The 15,872-nt window shown below is 44.6% G+C and overlaps 1 protein-coding gene across 1 annotated transcript; it reads left to right on the top strand.

Annotated features, from left to right (window-relative positions):
* Positions 1-2,501: 2,501 nt before the first annotated feature.
* Positions 2,502-10,593, top strand: LOC133131581 (uncharacterized). The gene is made up of 6 exons (XM_061246987.1): positions 2,502-2,509; positions 5,765-5,824; positions 6,039-6,344; positions 6,810-7,040; positions 8,734-8,857; positions 8,963-10,593. Exons 2-6 carry the CDS (start codon positions 5,776-5,778, stop codon positions 9,099-9,101), a joined length of 849 nt encoding a protein of 282 aa, XP_061102971.1. The 5' UTR covers positions 2,502-2,509; positions 5,765-5,775; the 3' UTR covers positions 9,102-10,593.
* The last annotated feature ends 5,279 nt before the right edge of the window (positions 10,594-15,872 follow it).

Below are 15,872 nucleotides of genomic sequence, written 5' to 3'. Positions count from 1 at the left end.
ATTTACTTTTTGCCAGGAAAAGTAAATAAATCTATATATATATATATATATATATATATATATATATATATATATATTTATCCTTCAAGGCTAAATGTGAAGAGGACATTTTAATTCAAGGAACTCCCACAACATCTCCTCAGACACGTTACACTCTAAATTCAGGAGCAATTCGATCTTGAACCTATAACAGGATGTGATTTAACCAACAAAGAGTGATCTGCACATATTCTTGTACAGTCACTATCTCTCATATCATGTCAAGCCAGAGTTGTCTTTTAGTGGAATGTTGTTTTGTAACATTCTCCTGAGCTGCTGTTCTAGTCAGGTCTAGTCTACCTATTATAACTGGTAAACTAGACCAACTAGACCATTAACTGGCTCTGTATACGATTGTAGGCTTGAAAACATCTCTCTTTGTGAGATTTCATCCAGCTTTAGCTGTTCTAGTAGAAATCTAGAGAGGAAGTACAGTTCCAAGTACTGAAAGTGACCACATAGAGTTTCTGTTGAGAGAAAAAGCAAACAAAAGCAGCAATAAAATATTGTTCAATGTTTCCCACTCTCCCTCGTTAAATATTACATTACATTCCAAGGCATTTAGCTCTTATCCAGAGCAACGTACCGCAAAGTGCTGATCAAAGTACAAGTGTGAAGAGGACCTAATATATTATGCCGTTTTCAAGCCCATGAAGTACTCCGGTGAGATCGCACACGTGATCGTGCCCTTCCCTTGGCAGACCTTGAAACTGTTGGACCAATCACAACCTAGAAATCCTTGAAAGGTTAATACATCTTATAATTTATTTAAATCATTGTGGTTTACATTGAGATTAGTAATAATAGAGTGCATGAGAGGGGCAGGCTTTCAAGAACTGCAGGGAGCTCAGTGTCATTGAGTTTCATATTGCCAGTTCATCCCTTATTTTCTTGTATACTTGGACCGGGAAGCATGGCAGCTAGATTCTGTATATGGTCTGCTATCTCTGTGTCAATATTTTTATTGAACACTTGATTTACATGCCCTGTTTGATGCCCTGTGTTTGCTTCCCCATCCCATGTGTAACTATTGCGTCACCCTGTCCCTTGCCGCTCTGCCTAAGCCCTGGAGATGGCCTGTGTTTGTTTTGCACTTATACAGCTGTGGCATGACACTTTTATTATGTCGGTCTGTGAGGTGCACAGCGTCCAATCTTAGCTCATTACGATACACCTCACAAATGAAATGTAGAATTACAGCAGAATAATACATCAGTGACAATCGAATCATAATAATAATTTAATTTGATTATCACTGATGTGTTATTCTGCTGTAATTTTACATTTCATTTGTGAATTTGTGAATTCAACGTGCGTTCATTTTTACAGACTCGCGGTTCAAAGCTGACATGGTGCCACCAGTTTAACCGCATTTTGTAGCTTTTGCTGAGAGACATTTAAAGGAATTACATTATCTCAAAGTCTGGTGTTAAAACGCACGATAAGAAAATGTTTGAATCTGAGTTACTGCATCGTTCTTGAAGTTTTTTTTTTCATAAAAACTTCATGAATCTTTAAACGTGCTGGTAAAACCGTTAATTGTATAGTTATATGTCACAGTAAATCACTCCTAACTTAACAAAACTAAGCTGTTATGTTTCAGTGGCAGTATGCCAGTTTCTTTTATGACCTGTGATGCTTGAACTGTCTAAAATTGGGTTGAAGTCACAGGAAATTATTCTTGCTGAATTTGAATCATCAATATTGGGGTCATATATGCTTGTAATGGTGATATTGTAGCTATTAATTCATCCATCCATGATAACATATCATCTTTCGGGATCTGTTATGGTAGCATTGTGGATTAATGGTATTCTTTTGCGTATTAGAATTGATATACCTCTTTCCTTTCGGCTGTAGTGAGAATACTTGAATGACTTGTGAAGTTTTTAGTTTCAGAATCAGTTGTTGAGTTGAAGCATTGGTGGTCTGCTTGAAATTCAGTTTGGTTATCAACAGTAGAATTGTATTTCTCTTAGGGTTGTATTTCTCTTGGGGTCAAATTTGGTTTGTAAGATCTTAACCAAATTTTATGAAGACAATTTGGATACATCTGCAGAAATAATTAAGATGAATTTAAAGAGAAGTGAGGAGCAACATGCAGAAGCCAATTGGACATAATCATCCCAATAACAATACCATATAATATCTTTCCTCACAAGACATTGTGTTCTTTCAGTGACCATGTTACTCTCAGTCTTTAATCACACATGGACAGCTACTGTAGGCACAGGGGCAGTATATCAGACACCGAGAAACGAGAGGCAATCAAGCATAGGTGTGTGAGAGAGAGAGAGAGAACAAACATTGTTAGTTTCGAGCGACAGTATATTGCGGTTCTCATTGGTCCTTTGTTTTGCGCCGGAGCTAGCCCAGATAGGGATCTACTTCCGAGCTACGGCAGTCACGTCCTCTCTTCTTCCTTTGGCTAGCTCAGTGAAGCAGGACGACGATTTATAGAATCGTCAAGGTGAGGTTTCTGTTGAGCGCCTTTAGTGTACTGAAACTTGGCACAGTTCGCCCCTCCCAGTAATGGGTTGTTGATGTGTTTAGTTGCCGCAGTACAGCGGGTGAAACAGGTTATTTGTTTTTTCCATTCCCCATTTCTCCAGGGCTAGTAGTTATATACAGGGCGGCCTGTAGCGTAGTGGTTAAGGTAAATGACTGGGACACGCAAGGTCGGTGGCTCTAATCCCGGTGTAGCCACAATAAGATCCGCACAGCCGTTGGGCCCTTGAGCAAGGCCCCTAACCCTGCATTGCTCCAGGGGAGGATTGTCTCCTGCTTAGTCTAATCAACTGTACGTCGCTCTGGATAAGAGCATCTGCCAAATGCCAATAATGTAATGTAATGTCTCTGTCCCTGTTTAGAGCTTACTTCCACACTTAATACAAGCATAGGTGTGTGTATTCCCTTACTCGATCTAGCTCCAGGTCCAAGCGATGGTTCTGTCCCGCCTGGACTACTGCAATTCCCTCTTGGCTGGCCTCCCAGCGTCCGCCATCAGAGCCCTCCAACTTGCAGAATGCAGCAGCTTGTCTGGTCTTCAACCTTCCCAAATACTCACGTCACCCCCCTGCTTACTTCCCTCCACTGGCTGCCTGTCATGGCTCGCATCAAATTCAAAACATTGGTGCTAGCCTTCCAAGAAGTTAAGGGTCACAGGCCGCTTGGCACCTCCCTCTCTCCGAACTTCCACCTCACGCTCACGACTACTGTCTGTTCTGGCTCCATGGTGGTGGAACGAACTCCCCGTTGAGGTCAGAAATGCAGAATCTCTCCCCACCTTCAAGCACAAACTGAAGACACACCACTTCAAGCAGCAGGTCTGCTCGTCCCTCCCTACCTCCCTGTGAACCGGAATTGTTGTCTTTCTGTGATTTACTTTTTTGTGTATCAGTATTTTTAGTTTGGCTAGGTAAGCAGTGTTTGGCTGGTTAAGTTTGGTCATACTTTTGCTTTGTTTGTTTGTTTAATTAAAAAAATAAAAAAATAAATATTGAAATAGGCCCTGGTCCTTATCTTTGTTGTGCAGGTAGCAGTTGAAATTGTACTTCCCTCTAGGGTCTTTCAGCGCACTTATCCCTGGTTATGGGTATGCACTTTGTTGTACGTCGCTCTGGATAAGAGCGTCTGCCAAATGCCATTAATGTAATGTAATAATGTGTCAGAGAGAGAGAGAACAAACAAAACACAGTATATTGCGGTTCTCATTGGTCCTTTGTTTTGCGCCGGAGCTAGCCCAGATAGGGATGTACTTCCGGGCTATGGCAGTCACGTGCTCTCTTCTTCATTTGGCTAGACGGTGAAGCAGTACGAGGATTAATAGAATCGTCAGGGTGAGGTTTCTGTTGAGCGCCTTTAGTATACTGAAACTTGGCACAGTTCGCCCCTCCTGGTAATGTGTTGTTGATGTGTTTAGTTGCGATACGATCGTACAGTGGGGGAAACAGGTTATTTGTTTTTTCCGTTCGCCATTTCTCCAGGGCTAGTTGCTATGTCTCTGTCCCTGTTTAGAGCTTACTTCCACGCTTAATACATTCTATCAGATTTGAGAGTGAAACATTCTGGAGTTTATTCTTATGGTGACAGAATTACATTATCTCAAAATCTGGTGTTAAAATGCACAATAAGAAAATGTTTGAATCTTGAGTTTTTTTTTTTTTTCATAAAAACTTCATGAATCTTTAAACGTGCTGGTAAAACTGTTAATTGTATAGTTGTATAATTTGAAAAAAAAACACTGGAAGCCAGCCTTTGGTCTGTGAGCACAGCAAAGCAGTGACAATATGTCTCATTAAATCACTCCTAACTTAACAAAACTAAGCTGTTATGTTTCAGTGGCAGTATGCCAGTTTCTTGTATGACCTGTGATGCTTGAACTGTCTAAAATGGGGTTGAAGGAAAAAATCACCTCCCATTTCCTAGGTCTTTACAAGTTGTGTTCAAATAAATAGCAGTGCGTTAAAAAAAGAGAATAAAGTGAACATTTTTAAAAAATAGCTTTCAGTTCAATATTTCGAATGTAGTGGAAACATTACACATTCAATTCCAAATCAAAGCATCCTTTTTGGAAGACACTCTTATCCAGAGCGACATACAGTTGATTAGACTAAGCAGGAGACAATCCTCCCCTGGAGCAATGCAGGGTTAAGGGCCTTGCTCAAGGGCCCAGCGGTTGTGTGGATCTTCTTGTGGCTAAACCGGGATTAGAACCACCGACCAATGCGTGTCCCAGTCATTCACCTTTACCACTAAGGTAACACACTACAGGCCGACCCTACTGTAATCCAGAGAGACAGAGTCCAAAGAGCAGGCAGGGGTCATGAACAAGAATGGATCTGAAACATCTGAAACAAATGGATGAAGGTGGATGGAGCTGAAAACAGACTATGGTGGTCACAGAGGGACACAAGTGGAGAAGAAACGCTAGGGAATTAGACAGAAATCACGAAACAGAGATACACAGAGCCTGACAGAAGCAAAATAAGCAGGAATTATGAAACAATAGTGGTGAACGCCGGAAGGCGTTGGCCATTTTGCATATAAAGGAGTGACTATGTATGTTGTGTTTCACCGTAACTGGATAAAAGACATGAACTGAGATTGGGACCAGCAGTTGCTTCACGGACCAACTTGGCTTTGCTATTCCGTAATGAAGTCGCTTCGAAACTACAAGCTCCAGTCACCAATAAATCTGTTTATCGGAAAATATCCACAACACTAGCATACTCCCTATGTGAAATAGAAGGAAGGTAACTCATGTAAACGCAGTTCTATTAGCTGACGGAGTATGCTAGTCCAGCAGGCAATGGACTTTAGAGTAAGTGATGGGGTGTGTTCAGCTTTTTACTAATTTTTACTAATTGGAAATGAAGCAGGAGTGAGTTTCTTGAGACGTACAGTTTATTTGTAGTAGAACATCTGAATATTTTATGATGGAAAGCAATGCACAATTTAGCCATTTTGCACATGACAGCTTCAAAATTCACGTGACTTATCTCGCAGAACAAAAACGTTCTCTCAACAAAAAAAAAACTCTTAAATTTACATTAATCTGCAGAGGAAACCTATGGCTCTCATCCAGGTTTCATTATTGCAGATTATTGCACATGTTTCTAATTTGTATGTCGAGGATGGTTTCTTTTGTGGTCTTATTTTCTTATAATCTGTGTGTGGAGTTGAGTTGAGTTGATTATAAACGCCATTTCTCTGGTCCCCTCAGGTGGTGGACGAATGGGAGGTTGTGGGCGAGCCTGGTGGCTCCTTGGTCTGGCACTGCAATGTGAGTTCTGCCAACACGAGTGTCCGACTGAAGGAAGTGTGACCAATATCAAACTACATATGCAAATTGAGGTCGTAATTAGATTTGAGATTGTGGTGTAAAATTTTTAATTTTGGGTCACAGTTTTAGTAACTATTAACATGTACAGTTCTTGTATTATCATGCAACATATTGATGGTAGATTAAAAAATCTATATATATATATTCTCTTCAGGGGCGTGGTTGTGCTCCTGCATAACAGTGAAATTTCAGAGTGATCTGCCTCTGCCTCTGGCTCTGAACCGTAAACTGGTCCTGGAAGCCCACATCAACAAGACGTGCCAGGAGACGGTGGATAGAGTGGAGTGGACAAGGGAGAAGGAGGACGGACAGGGTCGGAGAAAGGTTTACCCCCTGAAGGATTCACCCATGAAGTTGGAGGTGCCTAACGTCACTGAGAATGACTACGGGAAGTACACCATCACCGTCGTGGACCAACATGGGATTGAGGCGAAGGCCAGCCGAATTGTGAGAGAGAGCGGTGAGCTGGTCCCAGACTGGAAGTCGATCTATCTCTCTCTTTTAATCTATCTATCTCTCTCACACACAGTATATCTATCTTTCTCAATCTATCTTTCTCTCTGTCAATCTATGTCTCACAGAGTAGATCTATCTCTCTCTCAATATATCTATCTATGTCTCACACAGTAGATCTATCTCTCACTCAATCTTATTTATCTCTCTCACACAGGAGATCTATCTCTCAATCAATCTATCTCTCATACACACCAGTCTCTCACTGTCACTCTTTCTCTGCCTTTGTATCTCTCATTTTCACTCTCTTTCCCTCCTTCCCCTCTCTCATTCTCTCTATCATTCAAAATGCTCACAGTCAGCTGGTTTTGCGTTGGAGGAGAACTTGCTACCTCACTCACTCGCTCCTAATTCAATGTATTTTCTGGTTTTCACATGTTTTGTTATGTCTCTGTCTTTATTTTATACACAGAAGGTGGACCCAACGTGTCAATCCCTCTTCTCTGTGAGGTGTCCCGTGATTCTGAACCGTGGGACACACCCGAGTTCCTGTGGCTGATGGACGGGGAGGAAGTGAATAATACGAGCAGCAGACTGTCAGATGACGGCAGCAAGTTGTATCCAGCCAGTGCCTGTGTGCGCAATTACACCTGCATCGCACACAACCACCTGGGAACCAACTCACATCAATTCCTCAACACCGGTACATTACATTACATTACATTATTGCCATTTGTCAGACACTCTTATTCAGAGTGACTTATAGTTGATTAGACTAAGCAGGAGACAATCCTCCCCTGGAGCAATGCAGGAGCAATGCAGGGTTAAGGGCCTTGCTCAGGGGCCCAACGGCTGTGCGGATCTGATTGTGGCCACACCAGGATTAGAACCACCGACCCTGTGTGTCCCAGTCATTCACCTTAACCACTACGCTACAATACTGTTAATACTCAGTTCACCAGTCGCAAGATTTTAATAGAAGGGACAGCAACCTTACCTTCACACCATTGCTCAACATCACAGAGGTGCAATTTATCCATTGGAATTATATGAGCAATAGGCCTGTCAGGCCTGACTAACAAGCAAGCGTGTACGTAGCATAGGTGGTGGCCTGTAGCGTAGTGGTTAAGGTGTGCCCCTCATCTATTTGTCATTAAAGCCTGCCTGATTACGTTATCCATGCAGGGTTAAGGGGCAGCCTGTAGCGTAGTGGTTATGGTAAATGACTGGGACACGCAAGGTCGGTGGTTCTAATCCTGGAATAGCCACAATAAGATCCGCACAGCCGTTGAGCCCTTGAGCAAGGCCCTTAACCCTGCATTGCACCAGGGGAGGATTGTCTCCTGCGTAGTCTAATCAACTGTACGTCGCTCTGGATAAGAGCGTCTGCCAAATGCCAATAATGTTATCCCTGAGTCTGCGTTTGGTTCCTCTGTCCTGAATCCTGACAGCTTCGCACCCAGTCAGGCTTGTGTTTCCCCTCATATTTCCTGTACTGGCATCGGGGCGCAATCAGTCTTCCAGAGTACATTGAGGAACTTGACAGGAACTTCACTTGCAACTTGCTTAGTCTAATCAACTGTACGTCACTCTGGATAAGAGCGTCTGCCAAATGCCATTAACGTAATGTAATGTAATGCCATGTAGCTTCGCTAAAGTCCTAAATACTAAGTAATGTAGAACTTTGAGCCCAATCATAAATCCGTGGTCTCAAACTCAGTGCCATGGAGGGCCGCGTGTATGCTGGTTTTTTATTTCAGCCTCCCATCTTGACAATATAATTTGTTCAATTGTTTGTTGAATTAGGGCTTTTGCTTTGCACATAATGTATATAAATTGAAAGGTCTCGTGTTGTCCTTTTGCTTATGTTCTGTGCTTTAATACGTTGAACGCATTTGGCCGAATGGATAACTGGAATCAGTTGAGGCAGCATTTACTGGTTGGAATGATAACCTGCAGACCACACTCTTTCCAATGCCATGTTATATTAACAGCCTTGTATGCCAGCTGCATGAATGCAGTGTAACTCATTCATTTCTGCTAAGCCTTGGCTAGACTTTACTGTTTCTATGGTATCTAACTGAGCCTGCAGTTGGCATGCAGATGGGTAGATTGCAGATATACTGATAAACTGTAGTATCTTGTTCAGAATAACTGGTCTTTGCCCCTGAATATTGACTGAAAGAACACATTCATCTCGGAGCAAAATTGGACTTGCTGCTCCAATACTTTCAGAGGGGACTGTATATGATATATTACATAATCTGTGGGTATGGGCAAACCTATGATTAAGAGTATTGGATTAAGTACTGCTTAATATGAAAATCAGTTTAATCTTGAGCCTCCACCGGTGTGTTTTCATACTTTTTGTTCATGTTTTATCTGCTGCGGTCTAGGCTGTGATTCATCAGCAGACAACCAAACCGGATGTACTTTACCCTGCGTACTCTTCTGGGTGGGGCTTCTGGTCGCGGGGCTTCTGGTCGTGGGGCTGGTATGCCTTGTAATCTGGAAAAAGAGGTATTTAACCAACTGGCTTCCTGTAATTCGGAAGTCATTTTTTAAGAATGTATCTTCATCATTATTTCTGTTGCTGTTGGGTCTGAAAATGTATTTGTCTTTTTGCTTCTGTCTCAGGCGGTCAAGGCAAGGACGTACTGTAGAACAATCAGGTGGATCAGGTACTGAAGAACAATCAGGTGGATCAGGTACTGTAGAACAGTCAATACCACTGAGGAGCCCTGAGGAGACCAGCTCGGTCTGATATGACTGGTGTTCCTCAGACAAACAATAATCCCTTCAAGTGACTTCACACTGTACTCAGGAATTCCATCAGAGGTCTGGATATATCCACCATTTCCCAGGAGTTCCGCTTGGTCATTTCTTAAGCATGGAATGTGGGAAAAACATTCCAGTTTTTTCCCCCGAACTGGCTCAATTTGGATTTTTTCAGTTTTTTATTAACTCCCTGTGGAAATTTGTGATGAGTGTGATGGCAACCTGTTTGATATTTTATTTATATTATTTGTTTCTTCTCATCAAATTAAATCACACACATTTTACTTGTTGGTTAAGTGAGGTGTTTTAACTTGTGTTCAGCATTCAGTGCTGGCCATTTAAATAAGGGTGTTAACTGTTAAAACATCTGGATTCATAAGTTGCCGCTTTAAACGCGTTTTAATTTTGATTAAAATGCGATAAAAAAAAGGTTTGATCCCCCACCCGGGCTGTGTCGAAGTGTCCCTGAGCAAGACACCTAACCCCCAAATGCTCCTGACGAGCTGGACAGTGCCTTGCATGGCAGTCAATCGCCGTTGGTGTGTGAGTGTGTGTATGAATGGGTGAATGAGAAGCATCAATTGTACAGCACTTTGGATAAAGGCGCTATATAAATGCCAACCATTTACCATTTACCATTTAATTAATCCTCAACACTTCATTTTTATTCCAATTCCAGAAATTCTTTATAGAATTAATGTTTAAGTTCATTCTATTAAGTTTAAAAAATATATTTTTGTTGGCTGTTTCTTTTATAGGCGGCACTGATGGTGCAGTGGGTAGCACTGCCGCCTCACAGCAAGGAGGTCCTGGGTTTGAATCCCTGTCAACCGGGGCCTCTCTGTGTGGAGTTTGCATGTTCTCCCCGTGTTCGCGTGGGTTTCCTCCGGGTACTCTGATTTCCTCTCACAGTCTGAAGACATGCAGGTTAGGCTGATTGGAGACTCTAAATTTCCCGTAGGTATGAGTGTATGAGTGTGTGAGTGAATGAATGGTGTGTGTGCCCTGTGATGGACTGGCGACCTGTCCAGGGTGTATTCCTGCCTTTCACCCAATGTATGCTGGGATAGCCCCTCTGCGACCCTGTTCAGGATAAGCGGGTTAGGATAATGAATGAATGAATGTTTCTTTTATATGATAATAATTCATTGTTGAGTGCACTTCAACCAAAGCTATTGTTTTATCATTCTTTTTTAGGACCTGTAATTTTCTTAATTGATTCTTGATTGACAATGTGTGTTAACATAAAGACAATCACATGATTACAAATAACCTTTTTGTGATAATCCTTATTACTATTAGACCACTTTCAAAATACTGATGAATGTTCGTGGCCAGCTTCATGTCTTTTTGTTTTAGTAAAGCCCCCCCTTCTGGAAAAGTGTGTATCAGAGTCTTACTGTGTCTGATGCAAATCAGAAAGCTGATAAGCTTTCTCACTTTCTGTCATTTCTTTGCAAATAAATACGAAAGTTAAAGTATAGCTATCGTTGTTTTTACTGGGACCTGTTTCATCAGACGATGCTCACCTGTGAAATGTTAAAAAGGGCATTTTTCCCTAACAGACCTTACTAGGATGAAGATAAAAGAAAAGCTGAAAGGTCATCACATCGTCATTTTTACTCCTGATGCATTATCTAGTGCCTAACAGCCTTTTCCGATTCTTCTTCCTGGGTCATGGCCTCCACTCCAACCTCCAACTGGACCCGTTAAGGCATACAGTTAAGGGATCAGCCCCTGTATCTATTCAATCATTTATCAAGACCTATACACCAACAAGACCCCTCTGTTCTGCCACTTTGTGATGTCTGGTGCCTCCCCCTCGCCACACCTGCACTTCTCGCTCACGACTGCTGTCTGTCCTGGTCCCACGGTGGTGGAATGACCTCCCGGTGGATGTCAGAACGGCAGAGTCTCTGACCTCATTCAAGTGCAGACTGAAGACTCATCTCTTCAGGCTACACCTTTCCTTCCCTAACCCTCCATGATTAGCCTTATATATGCCATAGACTGTACTGGCACTTATGTATAGATTGTATAGATATTGTTACTTGTATCGATATTGTTGTTTTTTTTTGTATTAACTATTGTTTTGTTGTACTCAGGGTATTCTAGCTGCCAACTGTGGTATGCTAGTTTGGAAGTTGATTGTATTCTTCAATTGTTCAGATTATCTATGTTTACACTAGGACTCGGAACTGTACTGTCCTCTCAGGTCCTCTTCACACTTATACTTGTGTTTGATCTGCACTTTGTTGTAGGTCGCTCTGGATAAGAGCGTCTGCTAATGCATCATTCTGACCAGGTGTGTAGTATCGCTGCGGACTTTCCTCGACGCGGTAACGTTGATTTTTAAATTGCTCATTTGAACAGCAAGGGTTAGGGCTTGAGCCAGTTTGTTTGTCTGTTACCTGTTAATCACTTCTACTGGTTGCATACCTATAGAGTGATTGAACATTTGTCTTAAATAGCTTAAAAAGCTGTGGAATTTATCAGTAGATTAGCTTTGATTTGATATTGCTTGTGATCAATTGTAGGCCATTTAAATAGGCGTGTCAGAGCGACCGTCCCAGTTTGTGATGTTATGTTTCACCCCATCCCAGTCTGCTCTCTCCCTTGAAGACCCCCCCTGCGACGTGGGCCTCCACGGCGTCGGAACCCCTCGAACCTCAGCTACCCCCCGCTGACCCCTTGTGAGGACTTTGCTGTCACAGGGGGACTATGGAACTGCCAGTCTGCCACTCGGAAGGCTGACTTCATCCCTGCGTATGCCTCCCCCCAGTCCCTACAATTCCTTGCCCTCACGGAGACCTGGATCACACCTGACAACACCGCCACTCCCGCTGCCCTCTCATCCTCCTTCTCCTTCTCGCACACTCCCCGGCCTTCCGGCCGTGGCGGTGGTACTGGTCTTTTAATTTCCCCCTCGTGGAAATTCTCTGTTCTCCCCCTCTCTGACCTGTCCATATCCACTTTTGAATTCCATTCTGTTGCAGTATCCTACCCTACTAACCTTTTCATTACAGTTATCTACCGCCCTCCAGGGCCCCTGGGAAACTTCCTTGATGAGCTAGACTCAGCTCCTTCCCTGAGGATGGCACCCCACTGATTCTCCTTGGAGACTTCAACATCCACCTAGAAGCCTCCCAGGCTGCTGCCTTCCTACCGCTAATCCACTCCTTTGGCCTCTCCCTGCAACACTCTCCTCCAACCCACAAGGCGGGCAATGTCCTAGACCTTGTCTTTGTGAGGAACTGCTCATGCTCCGATTTCACGGTTACCCCTCTGCACACATCTGATCACCACTTCATCTCATTCTCCCTCCCTCTTCCTCCCCATCCTCCTCCCCCTCCTCCCACCCACACTTCCTCAGCCCGCCTTAACCTCCGCTCCCTCTCACCCTCTTCCTTCGCCAGCACCGTCATCGCCTCACTCCCCCCTCTTGAATCCTTCTTCAAACTCCCCACTAACTCTGCATCTGCCACCCTCCTTTCATCTCTCTCCTCCGCCTTTGACTCTCTCTGTCCGCCTGTCTCAAAGCCACCTCGCACATCCCCTCCCAGTCCTTGGATATCTGACACCCTCCGTACCTCCAGGGCCAGCCTCTGCGCAGCGGAGAGGAAGTGGGGGAAATCCAGAGACGCTTCAGACCTCACGACTTACCAGTCTCTCCTGGCGGCATTCTCTTCCGCTGTCACTGCCGCCAAAGCAAAATACTTTCAAACACAAATTCAGAACTCCGGTTCTAACCCCCGGAAACTTTTCTCTATTTTCTCCTCTTTCCTCAATGCACCGCCTCCTCCTCCTCAGTCCTCCTTTGCTGCTGATGACTTTGCTGATTTCTTCGATGAGAAGGTCACAGTCATCCGTAGATCCTTTACAACCACCGCCCCCCTCACTGTGCCCTTCCCCCCCTCTAGGCCCATCCCTTCCTTTTCCACTTTCTCCCCCCTTACAGACTCTGATGTACAACCTGTGCCCTTGACCCTATCCCCTCTTCTATTCTCCAAACTATCACACCTGACATTCTCCCATTTGTCACCTCCCTTGTCAACTCCTCCCTGTCTTCCGGCAGTTTTCCGGCATCCTCCAAGAGGGCCCACATCACTCCGCTGCTAAAAAAGCCTACTCTGGATCCCTCCATCATCCAGAACTACCGCCCGGTAACGAGCCGCTTCTACTCAACTTTCTTCTTTCTTTTCTAACAACAACCTGCTAGACCCCCATCAGTCTGGCTTCAGATCGGGCCACTCGACAGAGACTGCGCTCCTCTCCATCAGTGAGTCACTCCATGCCGCACGAGCAGCCTCCCTCTCCTCTGTCCTCATTCTTCTAGATCTCTCTGCTGCCTTCGACACTGTGGATCACTCCATCCTCCTGTCTGCCCTGTCAGCAACGGGCATCTGTGGCACAGCCCTGGACTGGATTGAGTCCTACCTCTCTGGTCGCTCCTTCCAGGTTGCCTGGGCTGGTTCGGTATCGACACCTCGGCCCCTCGCCACAGGAGTTCCCCAGGGCTCAGTCCTAGGCCCGCTTCTTTTTTCTCTTTACACTCGCTCCCTTGGCCCTGTGATCACTGCACATGGGCTATCCTACAACTGCTACGCGGACGATACCCAACTCTTCGTCTCGTTCCCGCCGTCTGATACGCAGGTTTCAGCCCGTATCTCTGCTTGCCTGAGGGACATCCAGAGCTGGATGGACAACCACCATCTAAAGCTCAACCCAGGCAAGACTGAAATGATATTCATCCCTGCTAAAACCTCTCCCCATCTGGATCTCTCCATTTCCCTCGGGGATACCACACTCACGCTGTCACCCAGTGCAAGGAACCTCGGCGTGGTGATGGACAGCAGACTGTCCCTCTCCGAGAACATTGTGGCGGTGACCTGGTCATGCAGGTTCTTCCTATACAACATACGGAGAATCCGCCCCTTTCTCACCCCCTACTCGACCCAGCTCCTGGTCCAAGCGATGGTTCTGTCCCGCCTGGACTACTGCAATTCCCTCTTGGCTGGCCTCCCAGCGTCTGCCATCAGACCCCTTCAAATCATCCAGAATGCAGCAGCTCGTCTGGTCTTCAACCTTCCGAAATACTCACACGTCACCCCCCTGCTTACTTCCCTCCACTGGCTGCCTGTTATGGCTCGCATCAAATTCAAAACATTGGTGCTAGCCTTCCAAGCAGTTAAGGGGTCTTCCCCAGCTTATCTACAAAAAATCATCAGACCCCTGCCAGACCTCTTCGTTCAGCCTCCACAGGCCACTTGGCACCTCCCCCTCTCCGAACCTCCACATCACGCTCACGACTACTGTCTGTTCTGGCTCCACGGTGGTGGAACGAACTCCCCGTTGAGGTCAGAACTGTAGAAACTCTCCCCACCTTCAAGCGCAAGCTGAAGACACACCTCTTCAAGCAGCACCTCTCCCCATCCCTCCCTACCTCCCTGTGAACCTTAATTGTTGTCTCTGTGACTTGCTTTGTGTATCGGAATTTTTAGTTGGCTAGGTAAGTAGTGTTTGGATAGTTAACTTTGGTCACTTTTGCTGTTTGTTTGTTTCTTTGTTCTCAAAAAAAAAAAGGCCCTCGTCCTTATCTTTGTTGTACAGGTAGCAGTTGAAATTGTACTTCCCTCTAGGGTCTTTCAGCGAACTTATCCCTGGTTATGGGTATGCACTTTGTTGTACGTCGCTCTGGGTAAGAGCGTCTGCCAAATGCCAATAATGTAATGTAATGTAAATGCCATGTAATGTAATGTAATGGACCCTGGGCCTGACAACGTTCATGGTTCGTGCCTAGGCTTCCACACATCCTGCAGCGACAGATTCATCCAGGGGAGCCTCTGAACAGCATACTCTACATATATCCATGTGGACTTTCTAGAATACCTGCTAGCTCAATACCTGAACTGTTACCATCTTAACCTCTAGGCCAGTGGAGGATGGCTTTCCCCCTATAGCCGGGTTCCTCCTGAGATTTCTTCCCATCGTGGAGTTTTTTTCTCGCCACTGTTTGAGGGTTTTTCTCCCACAAGGGAGTAGTTTACCTCATATGCTATTTGGGGGCTCAGGGCTGATATGTTTAATTTCCTTCTATGTTACTCTGTAAAGCATCTTTGTGACAGTCTGCTGTGAAATGGTGGGAGAATAGAGCCAGAAACAACCAAGCCGCCGACCATTTCACACACTTACATAATGTGGCATAGTTATTCAGTTCATGTGAAGCACTTTGAAACATGTATAGCACAATGGGGGAATTTCAATGGAGCACAATGGCTTGTGATTGTGGCCTGTTACCAGAAGGTCATGGGTTCAGTACCTGCTGCTGTAACTCAGCACTTCGCCTAATTTATTTGAGTAAATGTCCACCTGTATCAATGGATTGTTTGTTCAACATCTGTATGACTGTATGTAACATCTGACACTTTTAAGCAGGGGACAATCTCCCCCTGGAGCAATTCAGGGCTAAGGGCCCAACAGCTGTGCGGATCTTATTGTGGCCACACCTCAAATCCCCAGTCTCCCATATCTTGTTCAGGGGTGTTATGGAGGTGCCCCAGCTGGGAATCAAACCTACCTGCAGCATCCATACTCTACCAAGCCACACCCACTGGCCTAGAGCCTGTGTGGGAACCAGAAGCTTCCTTTCAGTCATGTTTGCAGGTAAAAAATGTTTTACATAAGCTCCGAATTAAAAAATAATTATTTCTTTTTTTAGTGTGCAGTATATACACTAACATACAGTGCAGACACACCA

This window comes from Conger conger, chromosome 1 (genome assembly GCF_963514075.1).
Source record: "Conger conger chromosome 1, fConCon1.1, whole genome shotgun sequence".
Lineage (NCBI taxonomy): Eukaryota > Metazoa > Chordata > Actinopteri > Anguilliformes > Congridae > Conger > Conger conger.
This window is presented reverse-complemented; position numbering and strand designations above follow the sequence as displayed.

Excerpts from the sequence above, each read along its gene's own strand:
- LOC133131581 (XM_061246987.1), top strand. The coding sequence starts at position 5,776 with ATGGGAGGTTGTGGGCGAGCCTGGTGGCTCCTTGGTCTGGCACTGCAA. Across the intron at positions 6,345-6,809 it reads CCGAATTGTGAGAGAGAGCG|AAGGTGGACCCAACGTGTCA; the intron begins GTGAGCTGGTCC and ends TTTTATACACAG. Across the intron at positions 7,041-8,733 it reads ACATCAATTCCTCAACACCG|GCTGTGATTCATCAGCAGAC; the intron begins GTACATTACATT and ends GCTGCGGTCTAG.